Raw genomic sequence first — 18,597 nt, 5'->3', positions numbered from 1 at the left:
CGCTGATGGAGCAGCACGTTAGGCACTACACAACGCTGATGGAGCAGCACGTTAGGCACTACACAACGCTGATGGAGCAGCACGTTAGGCACTACACAACGCTGATGGAGCAGCACGTTAGGCACTACACAACGCTGATGGAGCAGCACGTTAGGCACTACACAACGCTGATGGAGCAGCACGTTAGGCACTACACAACGCTGATGGAGCAGCACGTTAGGCACTACACAACGCTGATGGAGCAGCACGTTAGGCACTACACAACGCTGATGGAGCAGCACGTTAGGCACCACACGCTGATGGAGCAGCACGTTAGGCACCACACGCTGATGGAGCAGCACGTTAGGCACCACACGCTGATGGAGCAGCACGTTAGGCACCACAACGCTGATGGAGCAGCACGTTAGGCACCACAGCGCTGATGGAGCAGCACGTTAGGCACCACAACGCTGATGGAGCAGCACGTTAGGCACCACAACGCTGATGGAGCAGCACGTTAGGCACCACAACGCTGATGGAGCAGCACGTTAGGCACCACAACGCTGATGGAGCAGCACGTTAGGAACCACAACGCTGATGGAGCAGCACGTTAGGCACTACACGCTGATGGAGCAGCACGTTAGGCACTAGAAGCTTCTGATGATAATTCAATGAGTCTGTCTGTCCTGGTCTAGTTAAAGGGGATGTTTTAATATCGATGTTGTCCCCTGGTCTAGTTAAAGGGGTGGTTTTAATATCTGTTGTCCCCTGGTCTAGTTAAAGGGGATGTTTTAATATCTATGTTGTCCCCTGGTCTAGTTAAAGGGGATGTTTTAATATCTATGTTGTCCCCTGGTCTAGTTAAAGGGGTGGTTTTAATATCTGTTGTCCCCTGGTCTAGTTAAAGGGGTGGTTTTAATATCTGTTGTCCCCTGGTCTAGTTAAAGGGGATGTATTAATATCTATGTTGTCCCCTGGTCTAGTTAAAGGGGTGGTTTTAATATCTGTTGTCCCCTGGTCTAGTTAAAGGGGATGTTTTAATATCTATGTTGTCCCCTGGTCTAGTTAAAGGGGATGTTTTAATATCTATGTTGTCCCCTGGTCTAGTTAAAGGGGATGTTTTAATATCTATGTTGTCCCCTGGTCTAGTTAAAGGGGTGGTTTTAATATCTATGTTGTCCCCTGGTCTAGTTAAAGGGGATGTTTTAATATCTGTTGTCCCCTGGTCTAGTTAAAGGGGATGTTTTAATATCTATGTTGTTCCCTGGTCTAGTTGTGTGATATCGGTGATGCGTCTCGAGGCAGTCTGTCATCACCCTGATGGTGCTGGTCTACCTGCAACAGAGGAACCCACCTGTTATACCTGTACTACAGGAGGTAAGACAGAGAGGAACCCACCTGTTATACCTGTACTACAGGAGGTAAGACAGAGAGGAACCCACCTGTTATACCTGTACTACAGGAGGTAAGACAGAGAGGAACCCACCTGTTATACCTGTACTACAGGAGGTAAGACAGAGAGGAACCCACCTGTTATACCTGTACTACAGGAGGTAAGACAGAGAGGAACCCACCTGTTATACCTGTACTACAGGAGGTAAGACAGAGAGGAACCCACCTGTTATACCTGTACTACAGGAGGTAAGACAGGAACCCACCTGTTATACCTGTACTACAGGAGGTAAGACAGAGAGGAACCCACCTGTTATACCTGTACTACAGGAGGTAAGACAAGAGGAACCCACCTGTTATACCTGTACTACAGGAGGTAAGACAGAGAGGAACCCACCTGTTATACCTGTACTACAGGAGGTAAGACGGAGAGGAACCCACCTGTTATACCTGTACTACAGGAGGTAAGACAAGGAACCCACCTGTTATACCTGTACTACAGGAGGTAAGACAGAGAGGAACCCACCTGTTATACCTGTACTACAGGAGGTAAGACAGAGAGGAACCCACCTGTTATACCTGTACTACAGGAGGTAAGACAGGAACCCACCTGTTATACCTGTACTACAGGAGGTAAGACAGAGTGGAACCCACCTGTTATACCTGTACTACAGGAGGTAAGACAGGAACCCACCTGTTATACCTGTACTACAGGAGGTAAGACAGGAACCCACCTATTATACCTGTACTACAGGAGGTAAGACAGAGAGGAACCCACCTGTTATACCTGTACTACAGGAGGTAAGACAGGAACCCACCTATTATACCTGTACTACAGGAGGTAAGACAGAGAGGAACCCACCTGTTATACCTGTACTACAGGAGGTAAGACAGGAACCCACCTGTTATACCTGTACTACAGGAGGTAAGACAGAGAGGAACCCACCTGTTATACCTGTACTACAGGAGGTAAGACAGAGAGGAACCCACCTGTTATACCTGTACTACAGGAGGTAAGACAGAGAGGAACCCACCTGTTATACCTGTACTACAGGAGGTAAGACAGGAACCCACCTGTTATACCTGTACTACAGGAGGTAAGACAGAGTGGAACCCACCTGTTATACCTGTACTACAGGAGGTAAGACAGGAACCCACCTGTTATACCTGTACTACAGGAGGTAAGACAGGAACCCACCTGTTATACCTGTACTACAGGAGGTAAGACAGAGAGGAACCCACCTGTTATACCTGTACTACAGGAGGTAAGACAGAGAGGAACCCACCTGTTATACCTGTACTACAGGAGGTAAGACAGAGAGGAACCCACCTGTTATACCTGTACTACAGGAGGTAAGACCGAGAGGAACCCACCTGTTATACCTGTACTACAGGAGGTAAGACAGAGAGGAACCCACCTGTTATACCTGTACTACAGGAGGTAAGACAGAGAGGAACCCACCTGTTATACCTGTACTACAGGAGGTAAGACAGAGGAACCCACCTGTTATACCTGTACTACAGGAGGTAAGACAGGAACCCACCTGTTATACCTGTACTACAGGAGGTAAGACAGGAACCCACCTGTTATACCTGTACTACAGGAGGTAAGACAGAGAGGAACCCACCTGTTATACCTGTACTACAGGAGGTAAGACAGAGAGGAACCCACCTGTTATACCTGTACTACAGGAGGTAAGACAGAGAGGAACCCACCTGTTATACCTGTACTACAGGAGGTAAGACAGAGAGGAACCCACCTGTTATACCTGTACTACAGGAGGTAAGACAGAGAGGAACCCACCTGTTATACCTGTACTACAGGAGGTAAGACAGAGAGGAACCCACCTGTTATACCTGTACTACAGGAGGTAAGACAGAGAGGAACCCACCTGTTATACCTGTACTACAGGAGGTAAGACAGAGAGGAACCCACCTGTTATACCTGTACTACAGGAGGTAAGACAGAGAGGAACCCACCTGTTATACCTGTACTACAGGAGGTAAGACAGAGAGGAACCCACCTGTTATACCTGTACTACAGGAGGTAAGACAGAGAGGAACCCACCTGTTATACCTGTACTACAGGAGGTAAGACAGAGAGGAACCCACCTGTTATACCTGTACTACAGGAGGTAAGACAGAGAGGAACCCACCTGTTATACCTGTACTACAGGAGGTAAGACAGAGAGGAACCCACCTGTTATACCTGTACTACAGGAGGTAAGACAGAGAGGAACCCACCTGTTATACCTGTACTACAGGAGGTAAGACAGAGAGGAACCCACCTGTTATACCTGTACTACAGGAGGTAAGACAGAGAGGAACCCACCTGTTATACCTGTACTACAGGAGGTAAGACAGAGAGGAACCCACCTGTTATACCTGTACTACAGGAGGTAAGACAGAGAGGAACCCACCTGTTATACCTGTACTACAGGAGGTAAGACAGAGAGGAACCCACCTGTTATACCTGTACTACAGGAGGTAAGACAGAGAGGAACCCACCTGTTATACCTGTACTACAGGAGGTAAGACAGAGAGGAACCCACCTGTTATACCTGTACTACAGGAGGTAAGACAGAGAGGAACCCACCTGTTATACCTGTACTACAGGAGGTAAGACAGAGAGGAACCCACCTGTTATACCTGTACTACAGGAGGTAAGACAGAGAGGAACCCACCTGTTATACCTGTACTACAGGAGGTAAGACAGAGAGGAACCCACCTGTTATACCTGTACTACAGGAGGTAAGACAGAGAGGAACCCACCTGTTATACCTGTACTACAGGAGGTAAGACAGAGAGGAACCCACCTGTTATACCTGTACTACAGGAGGTAAGACAGAGAGGAACCCACCTGTTATACCTGTACTACAGGAGGTAAGACAGAGAGGAACCCACCTGTTATACCTGTACTACAGGAGGTAAGACAGAGAGGAACCCACCTGTTATACCTGTACTACAGGAGGTAAGACAGAGAGGAACCCACCTGTTATACCTGTACTACAGGAGGTAAGACAGAGAGGAACCCACCTGTTATACCTGTACTACAGGAGGTAAGACAGAGAGGAACCCACCTGTTATACCTGTACTACAGGAGGTAAGACAGAGAGGAACCCACCTGTTATACCTGTACTACAGGAGGTAAGACAGAGAGGAACCCACCTGTTATACCTGTACTACAGGAGGTAAGACAGAGAGGAACCCACCTGTTATACCTGTACTACAGGAGGTAAGACAGAGAGGAACCCACCTGTTATACCTGTACTACAGGAGGTAAGACAGAGAGGAACCCACCTGTTATACCTGTACTACAGGAGGTAAGACAGAGAGGAACCCACCTGTTATACCTGTACTACAGGAGGTAAGACAGAGGAACCCACCTGTTATACCTGTACTACAGGAGGTAAGACAGAGAGGAACCCACCTGTTATACCTGTACTACAGGAGGTAAGACAGAGAGGAACCCACCTGTTATACCTGTACTACAGGAGGTAAGACAGAGAGGAACCCACCTGTTATACCTGTACTACAGGAGGTAAGACAGAGGGAACCCACCTGTTATACCTGTACTACAGGAGGTAAGACAGAGAGGAACCCACCTGTTATACCTGTACTACAGGAGGTAAGACAGAGAGGAACCCACCTGTTATACCTGTACTACAGGAGGTAAGACAGAGAGGAACCCACCTGTTATACCTGTACTACAGGAGGTAAGACAGAGAGGAACCCACCTGTTATACCTGTACTACAGGAGGTAAGACAGAGAGGAACCCACCTGTTATACCTGTACTACAGGAGGTAAGACAGAGAGGAACCCACCTGTTATACCTGTACTACAGGAGGTAAGACAGAGAGGAACCCACCTGTTATACCTGTACTACAGGAGGTAAGACAGAGAGGAACCCACCTGTTATACCTGTACTACAGGAGGTAAGACAGAGAGGAACCCACCTGTTATACCTGTACTACAGGAGGTAAGACAGAGAGGAACCCACCTGTTATACCTGTACTACAGGAGGTAAGACAGAGAGGAACCCACCTGTTATACCTGTACTACAGGAGGTAAGACAGAGAGGAACCCACCTGTTATACCTGTACTACAGGAGGTAAGACAGAGAGGAACCCACCTGTTATACCTGTACTACAGGAGGTAAGACAGAGAGGAACCCACCTGTTATACCTGTACTACAGGAGGTAAGACAGAGAGGAACCCACCTGTTATACCTGTACTACAGGAGGTAAGACAGAGAGGAACCCACCTGTTATACCTGTACTACAGGAGGTAAGACAGAGAGGAACCCACCTGTTATACCTGTACTACAGGAGGTAAGACAGAGAGGAACCCACCTGTTATACCTGTACTACAGGAGGTAAGACAGAGAGGAACCCACCTGTTATACCTGTACTACAGGAGGTAAGACAGAGAGGAACCCACCTGTTATACCTGTACTACAGGAGGTAAGACAGAGAGGAACCCACCTGTTATACCTGTACTACAGGAGGTAAGACAGAGAGGAACCCACCTGTTATACCTGTACTACAGGAGGTAAGACAGAGAGGAACCCACCTGTTATACCTGTACTACAGGAGGTAAGACAGAGAGGAACCCACCTGTTATACCTGTACTACAGGAGGTAAGACAGAGAGGAACCCACCTGTTATACCTGTACTACAGGAGGTAAGACAGAGAGGAACCCACCTGTTATACCTGTACTACAGGAGGTAAGACAGAGAGGAACCCACCTGTTATACCTGTACTACAGGAGGTAAGACAGAGAGGAACCCACCTGTTATACCTGTACTACAGGAGGTAAGACAGAGAGGAACCCACCTGTTATACCTGTACTACAGGAGGTAAGACAGAGAGGAACCCACCTGTTATACCTGTACTACAGGAGGTAAGACAGAGAGGAACCCACCTGTTATACCTGTACTACAGGAGGTAAGACAGGAACCCACCTGTTATACCTGTACTACAGGAGGTAAGACAGAGAGGAACCCACCTGTTATACCTGTACTACAGGAGGTAAGACAGGAACCCACCTGTTATACCTGTACTACAGGAGGTAAGACAGAGAGGAACCCACCTGTTATACCTGTACTACAGGAGGTAAGACAGAGGAACCCACCTGTTATACCTGTACTACAGGAGGTAAGACAGAGAGGAACCCACCTGTTATACCTGTACTACAGGAGGTAAGACAAAGGAACCCACCTGTTATACCTGTACTACAGGAGGTAAGACAGAGGAACCCACCTGTTATACCTGTACTACAGGAGGTAAGACAGAGAGGAACCCACCTGTTATACCTGTACTACAGGAGGTAAGACAGAGAGGAACCCACCTGTTATACCTGTACTACAGGAGGTAAGACAGAGAGGAACCCACCTGTTATACCTGTACTACAGGAGGTAAGACAGAGAGGAACCCACCTGTTATACCTGTACTACAGGAGGTAAGACAGAGAGGAACCCACCTGTTATACCTGTACTACAGGAGGTAAGACAAGAGGAACCCACCTGTTATACCTGTACTACAGGAGGTAAGACAGAGGAACCCACCTGTTATACCTGTACTACAGGAGGTAAGACAGAGAGGAACCCACCTGTTATACCTGTACTACAGGAGGTAAGACAGAGAGGAACCCACCTGTTATACCTGTACTACAGGAGGTAAGACAGAGAGGAACCCACCTGTTATACCTGTACTACAGGAGGTAAGACAGAGAGGAACCCACCTGTTATACCTGTACTACAGGAGGTAAGACAGAGAGGAACCCACCTGTTATACCTGTACTACAGGAGGTAAGACAGAGAGGAACCCACCTGTTATACCTGTACTACAGGAGGTAAGACAGAGAGGAACCCACCTGTTATACCTGTACTACAGGAGGTAAGACAGAGAGGAACCCACCTGTTATACCTGTACTACAGGAGGTAAGACAGAGAGGAACCCACCTGTTATACCTGTACTACAGGAGGTAAGACAGAGAGGAACCCACCTGTTATACCTGTACTACAGGAGGTAAGACAGAGAGGAACCCACCTGTTATACCTGTACTACAGGAGGTAAGACAGAGAGGAACCCACCTGTTATACCTGTACTACAGGAGGTAAGACAGAGAGGAACCCACCTGTTATACCTGTACTACAGGAGGTAAGACAGAGAGGAACCCACCTGTTATACCTGTACTACAGGAGGTAAGACAGAGAGGAACCCACCTGTTATACCTGTACTACAGGAGGTAAGACAGAGAGGAACCCACCTGTTATACCTGTACTACAGGAGGTAAGACAGAGAGGAACCCACCTGTTATACCTGTACTACAGGAGGTAAGACAGAGAGGAACCCACCTGTTATACCTGTACTACAGGAGGTAAGACAGAGAGGAACCCACCTGTTATACCTGTACTACAGGAGGTAAGACAGAGAGGAACCCACCTGTTATACCTGTACTACAGGAGGTAAGACAGAGAGGAACCCACCTGTTATACCTGTACTACAGGAGGTAAGACGGAGAGGAACCCACCTGTTATACCTGTACTACAGGAGGTAAGACGGAGGAACCCACCTGTTATACCTGTACTACAGGAGGTAAGACAGAGAGGAACCCACCTGTTATACCTGTACTACAGGAGGTAAGACAGAGAGGAACCCACCTGTTATACCTGTACTACAGGAGGTAAGACAGAGAGGAACCCACCTGTTATACCTGTACTACAGGAGGTAAGACAGAGAGGAACCCACCTGTTATACCTGTACTACAGGAGGTAAGACAGAGAGGAACCCACCTGTTATACCTGTACTACAGGAGGTAAGACAGAGAGGAACCCACCTGTTATACCTGTACTACAGGAGGTAAGACAGAGAGGAACCCACCTGTTATACCTGTACTACAGGAGGTAAGACAGAGAGGAACCCACCTGTTATACCTGTACTACAGGAGGTAAGACAGAGAGGAACCCACCTGTTATACCTGTACTACAGGAGGTAAGACAGAGAGGAACCCACCTGTTATACCTGTACTACAGGAGGTAAGACAGAGAGGAACCCACCTGTTATACCTGTACTACAGGAGGTAAGACAGAGAGGAACCCACCTGTTATACCTGTACTACAGGAGGTAAGACAGAGAGGAACCCACCTGTTATACCTGTACTACAGGAGGTAAGACGAGAGGAACCCACCTGTTATACCTGTACTACAGGAGGTAAGACAGAGAGGAACCCACCTGTTATACCTGTACTACAGGAGGTAAGACAGAGGAACCCACCTGTTATACCTGTACTACAGGAGGTAAGACAGAGAGGAACCCACCTGTTATACCTGTACTACAGGAGGTAAGACAGAGGAACCCACCTGTTATACCTGTACTACAGGAGGTAAGACAGAGAGGAACCCACCTGTTATACCTGTACTACAGGAGGTAAGACAGAGAGGAACCCACCTGTTATACCTGTACTACAGGAGGTAAGACAGAGAGGAACCCACCTGTTATACCTGTACTACAGGAGGTAAGACAGAGAGGAACCCACCTGTTATACCTGTACTACAGGAGGTAAGACAGAGAGGAACCCACCTGTTATACCTGTACTACAGGAGGTAAGACAGAGAGGAACCCACCTGTTATACCTGTACTACAGGAGGTAAGACAGAGAGGAACCCACCTGTTATACCTGTACTACAGGAGGTAAGACAGAGAGGAACCCACCTGTTATACCTGTACTACAGGAGGTAAGACAGAGAGGAACCCACCTGTTATACCTGTACTACAGGAGGTAAGACAGAGAGGAACCCACCTGTTATACCTGTACTACAGGAGGTAAGACAGAGAGGAACCCACCTGTTATACCTGTACTACAGGAGGTAAGACAGAGAGGAACCCACCTGTTATACCTGTACTACAGGAGGTAAGACAGAGAGGAACCCACCTGTTATACCTGTACTACAGGAGGTAAGACAGAGAGGAACCCACCTGTTATACCTGTACTACAGGAGGTAAGACAGAGAGGAACCCACCTGTTATACCTGTACTACAGGAGGTAAGACAGAGGAACCCACCTGTTATACCTGTACTACAGGAGGTAAGACAGAGAGGAACCCACCTGTTATACCTGTACTACAGGAGGTAAGACAGAGAGGAACCCACCTGTTATACCTGTACTACAGGAGGTAAGACAGAGAGGAACCCACCTGTTATACCTGTACTACAGGAGGTAAGACAGAGAGGAACCCACCTGTTATACCTGTACTACAGGAGGTAAGACAGAGAGGAACCCACCTGTTATACCTGTACTACAGGAGGTAAGACAGAGGAACCCACCTGTTATACCTGTACTACAGGAGGTAAGACAGAGAGGAACCCACCTGTTATACCTGTACTACAGGAGGTAAGACAGAGGAACCCACCTGTTATACCTGTACTACAGGAGGTAAGACAGAGAGGAACCCACCTGTTATACCTGTACTACAGGAGGTAAGACAGAGAGGAACCCACCTGTTATACCTGTACTACAGGAGGTAAGACAGAGAGGAACCCACCTGTTATACCTGTACTACAGGAGGTAAGACAGAGAGGAACCCACCTGTTATACCTGTACTACAGGAGGTAAGACAGAGAGGAACCCACCTGTTATACCTGTACTACAGGAGGTAAGACAGAGAGGAACCCACCTGTTATACCTGTACTACAGGAGGTAAGACAGAGAGGAACCCACCTGTTATACCTGTACTACAGGAGGTAAGACAGAGAGGAACCCACCTGTTATACCTGTACTACAGGAGGTAAGACAGAGAGGAACCCACCTGTTATACCTGTACTACAGGAGGTAAGACAGAGAGGAACCCACCTGTTATACCTGTACTACAGGAGGTAAGACAGAGAGGAACCCACCTGTTATACCTGTACTACAGGAGGTAAGACAGAGAGGAACCCACCTGTTATACCTGTACTACAGGAGGTAAGACAGAGAGGAACCCACCTGTTATACCTGTACTACAGGAGGTAAGACAGAGAGGAACCCACCTGTTATACCTGTACTACAGGAGGTAAGACAGAGAGGAACCCACCTGTTATACCTGTACTACAGGAGGTAAGACAGAGAGGAACCCACCTGTTATACCTGTACTACAGGAGGTAAGACAGAGAGGAACCCACCTGTTATACCTGTACTACAGGAGGTAAGACAGAGAGGAACCCACCTGTTATACCTGTACTACAGGAGGTAAGACAGAGAGGAACCCACCTGTTATACCTGTACTACAGGAGGTAAGACAGAGAGGAACCCACCTGTTATACCTGTACTACAGGAGGTAAGACAGAGAGGAACCCACCTGTTATACCTGTACTACAGGAGGTAAGACAGAGAGGAACCCACCTGTTATACCTGTACTACAGGAGGTAAGACAGAGAGGAACCCACCTGTTATACCTGTACTACAGGAGGTAAGACAGAGAGGAACCCACCTGTTATACCTGTACTACAGGAGGTAAGACAGAGAGGAACCCACCTGTTATACCTGTACTACAGGAGGTAAGACAGAGAGGAACCCACCTGTTATACCTGTACTACAGGAGGTAAGACAGAGAGGAACCCACCTGTTATACCTGTACTACAGGAGGTAAGACAGAGAGGAACCCACCTGTTATACCTGTACTACAGGAGGTAAGACAGAGAGGAACCCACCTGTTATACCTGTACTACAGGAGGTAAGACAGAGAGGAACCCACCTGTTATACCTGTACTACAGGAGGTAAGACAGAGAGGAACCCACCTGTTATACCTGTACTACAGGAGGTAAGACAGAGAGGAACCCACCTGTTATACCTGTACTACAGGAGGTAAGACAGAGAGGAACCCACCTGTTATACCTGTACTACAGGAGGTAAGACAGAGAGGAACCCACCTGTTATACCTGTACTACAGGAGGTAAGACAGGAACCCACCTGTTATACCTGTACTACAGGAGGTAAGACAGAGAGGAACCCACCTGTTATACCTGTACTACAGGAGGTAAGACAGAGAGGAACCCACCTGTTATACCTGTACTACAGGAGGTAAGACAGAGAGGAACCCACCTGTTATACCTGTACTACAGGAGGTAAGACAGAGGAACCCACCTGTTATACCTGTACTACAGGAGGTAAGACAGAGAGGAACCCACCTGTTATACCTGTACTACAGGAGGTAAGACAGAGAGGAACCCACCTGTTATACCTGTACTACAGGAGGTAAGACAGAGAGGAACCCACCTGTTATACCTGTACTACAGGAGGTAAGACAGAGAGGAACCCACCTGTTATACCTGTACTACAGGAGGTAAGACAGAGAGGAACCCACCTGTTATACCTGTACTACAGGAGGTAAGACAGAGAGGAACCCACCTGTTATACCTGTACTACAGGAGGTAAGACAGAGAGGAACCCACCTGTTATACCTGTACTACAGGAGGTAAGACAGAGAGGAACCCACCTGTTATACCTGTACTACAGGAGGTAAGACAGAGAGGAACCCACCTGTTATACCTGTACTACAGGAGGTAAGACAGAGAGGAACCCACCTGTTATACCTGTACTACAGGAGGTAAGACAGAGAGGAACCCACCTGTTATACCTGTACTACAGGAGGTAAGACAGAGGAACCCACCTGTTATACCTGTACTACAGGAGGTAAGACAGAGAGGAACCCACCTGTTATACCTGTACTACAGGAGGTAAGACAGAGAGGAACCCACCTGTTATACCTGTACTACAGGAGGTAAGACAGAAGGAACCCACCTGTTATACCTGTACTACAGGAGGTAAGACAGAGAGGAACCCACCTGTTATACCTGTACTACAGGAGGTAAGACAGAGAGGAACCCACCTGTTATACCTGTACTACAGGAGGTAAGACAGAGAGGAACCCACCTGTTATACCTGTACTACAGGAGGTAAGACAGAGAGGAACCCACCTGTTATACCTGTACTACAGGAGGTAAGACAGAGAGGAACCCACCTGTTATACCTGTACTACAGGAGGTAAGACAGAGAGGAACCCACCTGTTATACCTGTACTACAGGAGGTAAGACAGAGAGGAACCCACCTGTTATACCTGTACTACAGGAGGTAAGACAGAGAGGAACCCACCTGTTATACCTGTACTACAGGAGGTAAGACAGAGAGGAACCCACCTGTTATACCTGTACTACAGGAGGTAAGACAGAGAGGAACCCACCTGTTATACCTGTACTACAGGAGGTAAGACAGAGAGGAACCCACCTGTTATACCTGTACTACAGGAGGTAAGACAGGAGGAACCCACCTGTTATACCTGTACTACAGGAGGTAAGACAGAGAGGAACCCATCTGTTATACCTGTACTACAGGAGGTAAGACAGAGAGGAACCCACCTGTTATACCTGTACTACAGGAGGTAAGACAGAGAGGAACCCACCTGTTATACCTGTACTACAGGAGGTAAGACAGAGAGGAACCCACCTGTTATACCTGTACTACAGGAGGTAAGACAGAGAGGAACCCACCTGTTATACCTGTACTACAGGAGGTAAGACAGAGAGGAACCCACCTGTTATACCTGTACTACAGGAGGTAAGACAGAGAGGAACCCACCTGTTATACCTGTACTACAGGAGGTAAGACAGAGAGGAACCCACCTGTTATACCTGTACTACAGGAGGTAAGACAGAGAGGAACCCACCTGTTATACCTGTACTACAGGAGGTAAGACAGAGAGGAACCCACCTGTTATACCTGTACTACAGGAGGTAAGACAGAGAGGAACCCACCTGTTATACCTGTACTACAGGAGGTAAGACAGAGAGGAACCCACCTGTTATACCTGTACTACAGGAGGTAAGACAGAGAGGAACCCACCTGTTATACCTGTACTACAGGAGGTAAGACAGAGAGGAACCCACCTGTTATACCTGTACTACAGGAGGTAAGACAGAGAGGAACCCACCTGTTATACCTGTACTACAGGAGGTAAGACAGAGAGGAACCCACCTGTTATACCTGTACTACAGGAGGTAAGACAGAGAGGAACCCACCTGTTATACCTGTACTACAGGAGGTAAGACAGAGAGGAACCCACCTGTTATACCTGTACTACAGGAGGTAAGACAGAGAGGAACCCACCTGTTATACCTGTACTACAGGAGGTAAGACAGAGAGGAACCCACCTGTTATACCTGTACTACAGGAGGTAAGACGGAGAGGAACCCACCTGTTATACCTGTACTACAGGAGGTAAGACAGAGAGGAACCCACCTGTTATACCTGTACTACAGGAGGTAAGACGGAGAGGAACCCACCTGTTATACCTGTACTACAGGAGGTAAGACAGAGAGGAACCCACCTGTTATACCTGTACTACAGGAGGTAAGACGGAGAGGAACCCACCTGTTATACCTGTACTACAGGAGGTAAGACAGAGAGGAACCCACCTGTTATACCTGTACTACAGGAGGTAAGACAGAGAGGAACCCACCTGTTATACCTGTACTACAGGAGGTAAGACAGAGAGGAACCCACCTGTTATACCTGTACTACAGGAGGTAAGACAGAGAGGAACCCACCTGTTATACCTGTACTACAGGAGGTAAGACAGAGAGGAACCCACCTGTTATACCTGTACTACAGGAGGTAAGACAGAGAGGAACCCACCTGTTATACCTGTACTACAGGAGGTAAGACAGGGAGGAACCCACCTGTTATACCTGTACTACAGGAGGTAAGACAGAGGAACCCACCTGTTATACCTGTACTACAGGAGGTAAGACAGAGAGGAACCCACCTGTTATACCTGTACTACAGGAGGTAAGACAGAGAGGAACCCACCTGTTATACCTGTACTACAGGAGGTAAGACAGAGAGGAACCCACCTGTTATACCTGTACTACAGGAGGTAGGACAGAGAGGAACCCACCTGTTATACCTGTACTACAGGAGGTAAGACAGAGAGGAACCCACCTGTTATACCTGTACTACAGGAGGTAAGACAGAGAGGAACCCACCTGTTATACCTGTACTACAGGAGGTAAGACAGGAACCCACCTGTTATACCTGTACTACAGGAGGTAAGACGGAGAGGAACCCACCTGTTATACCTGTACTACAGGAGGTAAGACGGAGAGGAACCCACCTGTTATACCTGTACTACAGGAGGTAAGACGGAGAGGAACCCACCTGTTATACCTGTACTACAGGAGGTAAGACAGAGAGGAACCCACCTGTTATACCTGTACTACAGGAGGTAAGACAGAGAGGAACCCACCTGTTATACCTGTACTACAGGAGGTAAGACAGAGAGGAACCCACCTGTTATACCTGTACTACAGGAGGTAAGACAGAGAGGAACCCACCTGTTATACCTGTACTACAGGAGGTAAGACGGAGGAACCCACCTGTTATACCTGTACTACAGGAGGTAAGACAGGAACCCACCTGTTATACCTGTACTACAGGAGGTAAGACAGAGGAACCCACCTGTTATACCTGTACTACAGGAGGTAAGACAGAGAGGAACCCACCTGTTATACCTGTACTACAGGAGGTAAGACAGAGGAACCCACCTGTTATACCTGTACTACAGGAGGTAAGACAGACAGGAACCCACCTGTTATACCTGTACTACAGGAGGTAAGACAGAGAGGAACCCACCTGTTATACCTGTACTACAGGAGGTAAGACAGAGAGGAACCCACCTGTTATACCTGTACTACAGGAGGTAAGACAGAGAGGAACCCACCTGTTATACCTGTACTACAGGAGGTAAGACAGAGAGGAACCCACCTGTTATACCTGTACTACAGGAGGTAAGACAGAGAGGAACCCACCTGTTATACCTGTACTACAGGAGGTAAGACAGAGAGGAACCCACCTGTTATACCTGTACTACAGGAGGTAAGACAGGAACCCACCTGTTATACCTGTACTACAGGAGGTAAGACAGAGAGGAACCCACCTGTTATACCTGTACTACAGGAGGTAAGACAGAGAGGAACCCACCTGTTATACCTGTACTACAGGAGGTAAGACAGGAACCCACCTGTTATACCTGTACTACAGGAGGTAAGACAGAGAGGAACCCACCTGTTATACCTGTACTACAGGAGGTAAGACAGAGAGGAACCCACCTGTTATACCTGTACTACAGGAGGTAAGACAGAGAGGAACCCACCTGTTATACCTGTACTACAGGAGGTAAGACAGAGAGGAACCCACCTGTTATACCTGTACTACAGGAGGTAAGACAGAGAGGAACCCACCTGTTATACCTGTACTACAGGAGGTAAGACAGAGAGGAACCCACCTGTTATACCTGTACTACAGGAGGTAAGACAGAGAGGAACCCACCTGTTATACCTGTACTACAGGAGGTAAGACAGGAACCCACCTGTTATACCTGTACTACAGGAGGTAAGACAGACAGGAACCCACCTGTTATACCTGTACTACAGGAGGTAAGACAGGAACCCATCTGTTATACCTGTACTACAGGAGGTAAGACAGAGAGGAACCCACCTGTTATACCTGTACTACAGGAGGTAAGACAGGAACCCATCTATTATACCTGTACTACAGGAGGTAAGACAGAGAGGATTATCTTGGCAAATGAGAAATGCTCACTAACAGGAATGTAAACAAATGTGTGCACAAAATTTGAGAAAAATAAGCTTTTTTGTGCGTATGGAAAATTTCTGGGGTACTTTTATTTCAGCTCCTAAAACATAGGACCAAGACTTTACATGTTGCGTTTCAATTTTTGTTCAGTATACAATATTTTTGGTTATGGAAAAGATATTTCACAGCGGTATAGATGGTACAATGATTCTCTACGCAGTACTTGCTTGTTTGGCCATAAACTGAAATTAAGCAAATTTATTATAATTTTACCAACTAGGAAATGGTGGAGCAATATGCAGATATCACGTCTTTTAATTTACAAAAAAAGACTACTGAGATGGTTTGACAAAACATATATAGAAGATACAGTAGCGCCTTCGGAAAGCATTCAGACCCCTTTACCTTTTCCACATTTTGTTACGTTACAGCCATAATCTAACGTGGATTAAAAAAAATACTCAAATCTACACACAATACCCCATAATGACAAAGCAAAAACAGCTTTAAAAAAAAAAAAAATGTTTGCTAATTTATAAAACATTCAAAACAGAAATTTTATTTACATAAGGATTCAGACCCTTTGCTATGAGACAAAAAAAATGTAGATCAGGTGCGTCCTGTTTCCATTGATCATCCTTGAGATGTTTCTACAACTTGATTGGAGTCCACCTGTGGTAAATTAAATTGAATGGACATGATTTGGAAAGGCACACACCTGTCTATATAAGGTCCCACAGTTGACAGTGCATGTCAGAGCAAAAACCAAGCCATGAGGTCGAAGGAATTGTCCGTAGAGCTCTGAGACAGGATTGTGTCGAGGCACACATCTGGGGAAGGGTACCTAAACATTTCTGCAGCATTGAAGGTCTCCAAGAACACAGTGGCCTCCATCATTCTTAAATGGAAGAAGTTTGGAACCACCAAGACTCTTCCTAGAGCTGGCAGCCCGGCCAAACTGAGCAGTCGGGGGAGAAGGGCCTTGGTCAGGGAGGTGACCAAGAACTAGATTGTCACTCTGACAGGGCTCCTCTGAGGAAATAGGAGAACCTTCCAGAAGGACAACCATCTCTGCAGCACTCCACCCATCAGGCCTTTATGATAGTGACCAGACTGAAGCCCCTCAGTGAAAGGCACATGACAGTCCACTTGGAGTTTGTCAAAATGCACCTAAAGGACTCTCAGACCATGAGAAATAAGATTCTCTGGTCTGATAAACCAAGACTGAACTATTTGGCCTGAATGCCAAGTGTTATGTCTGGAGGAAACCTGGCACCATCCCTACGGTGAAGCATGGTGGTGGCAGCATCATGCTGTGGGGATGTTTTTCAGCGGTAGGGACTGCGAGACTAGTCAGCATCAAGCGAAAGATTAACAGAGCAAGAGAGATCCTTGATGAAAACCTGCTCCAGAGCGCTCAGGACCTCAGACTGGGGCGAAGGTTCACCTTCCAACAGGACAACGACCCTAAGCACACAGCGAAGACAATACAGGAGTGGCTTCAGAACAAGTCTCTGAATGTCCTTGAGCGGCCAAGCCAGAGCCTGGACTTGAACCCGACCGAACATCTCTGGAGAGACCTGAAAATGGCTGTGCAGCAATGCTCCCCATCCAACCTGACAGAGCTTGAGAGGATCTGCAGAGAAGAATGGGAAAACTCCCAAATACAGGTGGTGTAGCATCATACCCAAGAAGACTCTGCAATCGCTGCGAAAGGTGCTTCAACAAAGTGCTGAGTAAACAGTGCAGAATACTTACATAAATGAGATATTTCAGTTTAGAGTACTTACAGTTGAAGTCGGAAGTTTACATACACCTTAGCCAAATACATTTAAAGTCAGTTTTTCACAATTCCTGACATTTAATCCTAGTAAAAATTCCCTGTCTTATGTCAGTTAGGATCACCACTTTATTTTAAGAATGTGAAATGTCAGAATAATAGTAGAGAGAATTATTTATTTCAGCTTTTATTTCTTTCATCACATTCCCAGTGGGTCAGAAGTTTACATACACTCAATTAGTATTTGGTAGTGTTGCCTTTAAATTGTTTAACTTGGGTCTAACGTTTCGGGTAGCCTTCCACAAGCTTCCCGTAATAAGTTGGGTGAATTTTGGCCCATTCCTCCTGACAGAGCTGGTGTAACTGAGTCAGGTTTGTAGGCCTCCTTGCTCACACACGCTTTTTCAGTTCTGCCCACAAATGTTCTATGGGATTGAGGTCAGGGCTTTGTGATGGCCACTCCAATACCTTGACTTTGTTGTCCTTAAGCCATTTTGCCACAACTTTGGCAGTATGCTTGGGGTCATTGTCCATTTTGGAAGACCCATTTGCAACCAAGCTTTAACTTCCTGACTGATGTCTTGAGATGTTGCTTCAATATATCCACATAGTTTTCCATCCTCATGATGGCATCTATTTTGTGACGTGCACCAGTCCCTCCTGCAGCAAAGCACCCCCACAACATGATGCCTCATAAAAACAGCTAAGCTGTTTCATCAGACCAGAGGACATTTCTCCAAAAAGTAATATCTTTGTCCCCATGTGCAGTTGCAAACCGTAGTCAGGCTTTTTTATGGCGGTTTTGGAGCAGTGG

General features: G+C 47.0%; 1 protein-coding gene across 1 annotated transcript in view; it reads left to right on the top strand.

Annotated features, from left to right (window-relative positions):
* Positions 1-18,597, top strand: part of LOC106585979 (terminal uridylyltransferase 7) — a 79,177-nt gene that overhangs the window by 41,741 nt on the left and 18,839 nt on the right. Inside the window, 2 exon segments of the mRNA XM_045706904.1 lie at positions 1,253-1,289; positions 1,292-1,356. Coding sequence (XP_045562860.1) covers positions 1,253-1,289; positions 1,292-1,356 — 102 coding nt within the window.

This window comes from Salmo salar, chromosome ssa24, assembly GCF_905237065.1.
Source record: "Salmo salar chromosome ssa24, Ssal_v3.1, whole genome shotgun sequence".
Lineage (NCBI taxonomy): Eukaryota > Metazoa > Chordata > Actinopteri > Salmoniformes > Salmonidae > Salmo > Salmo salar.
This window is presented reverse-complemented; position numbering and strand designations above follow the sequence as displayed.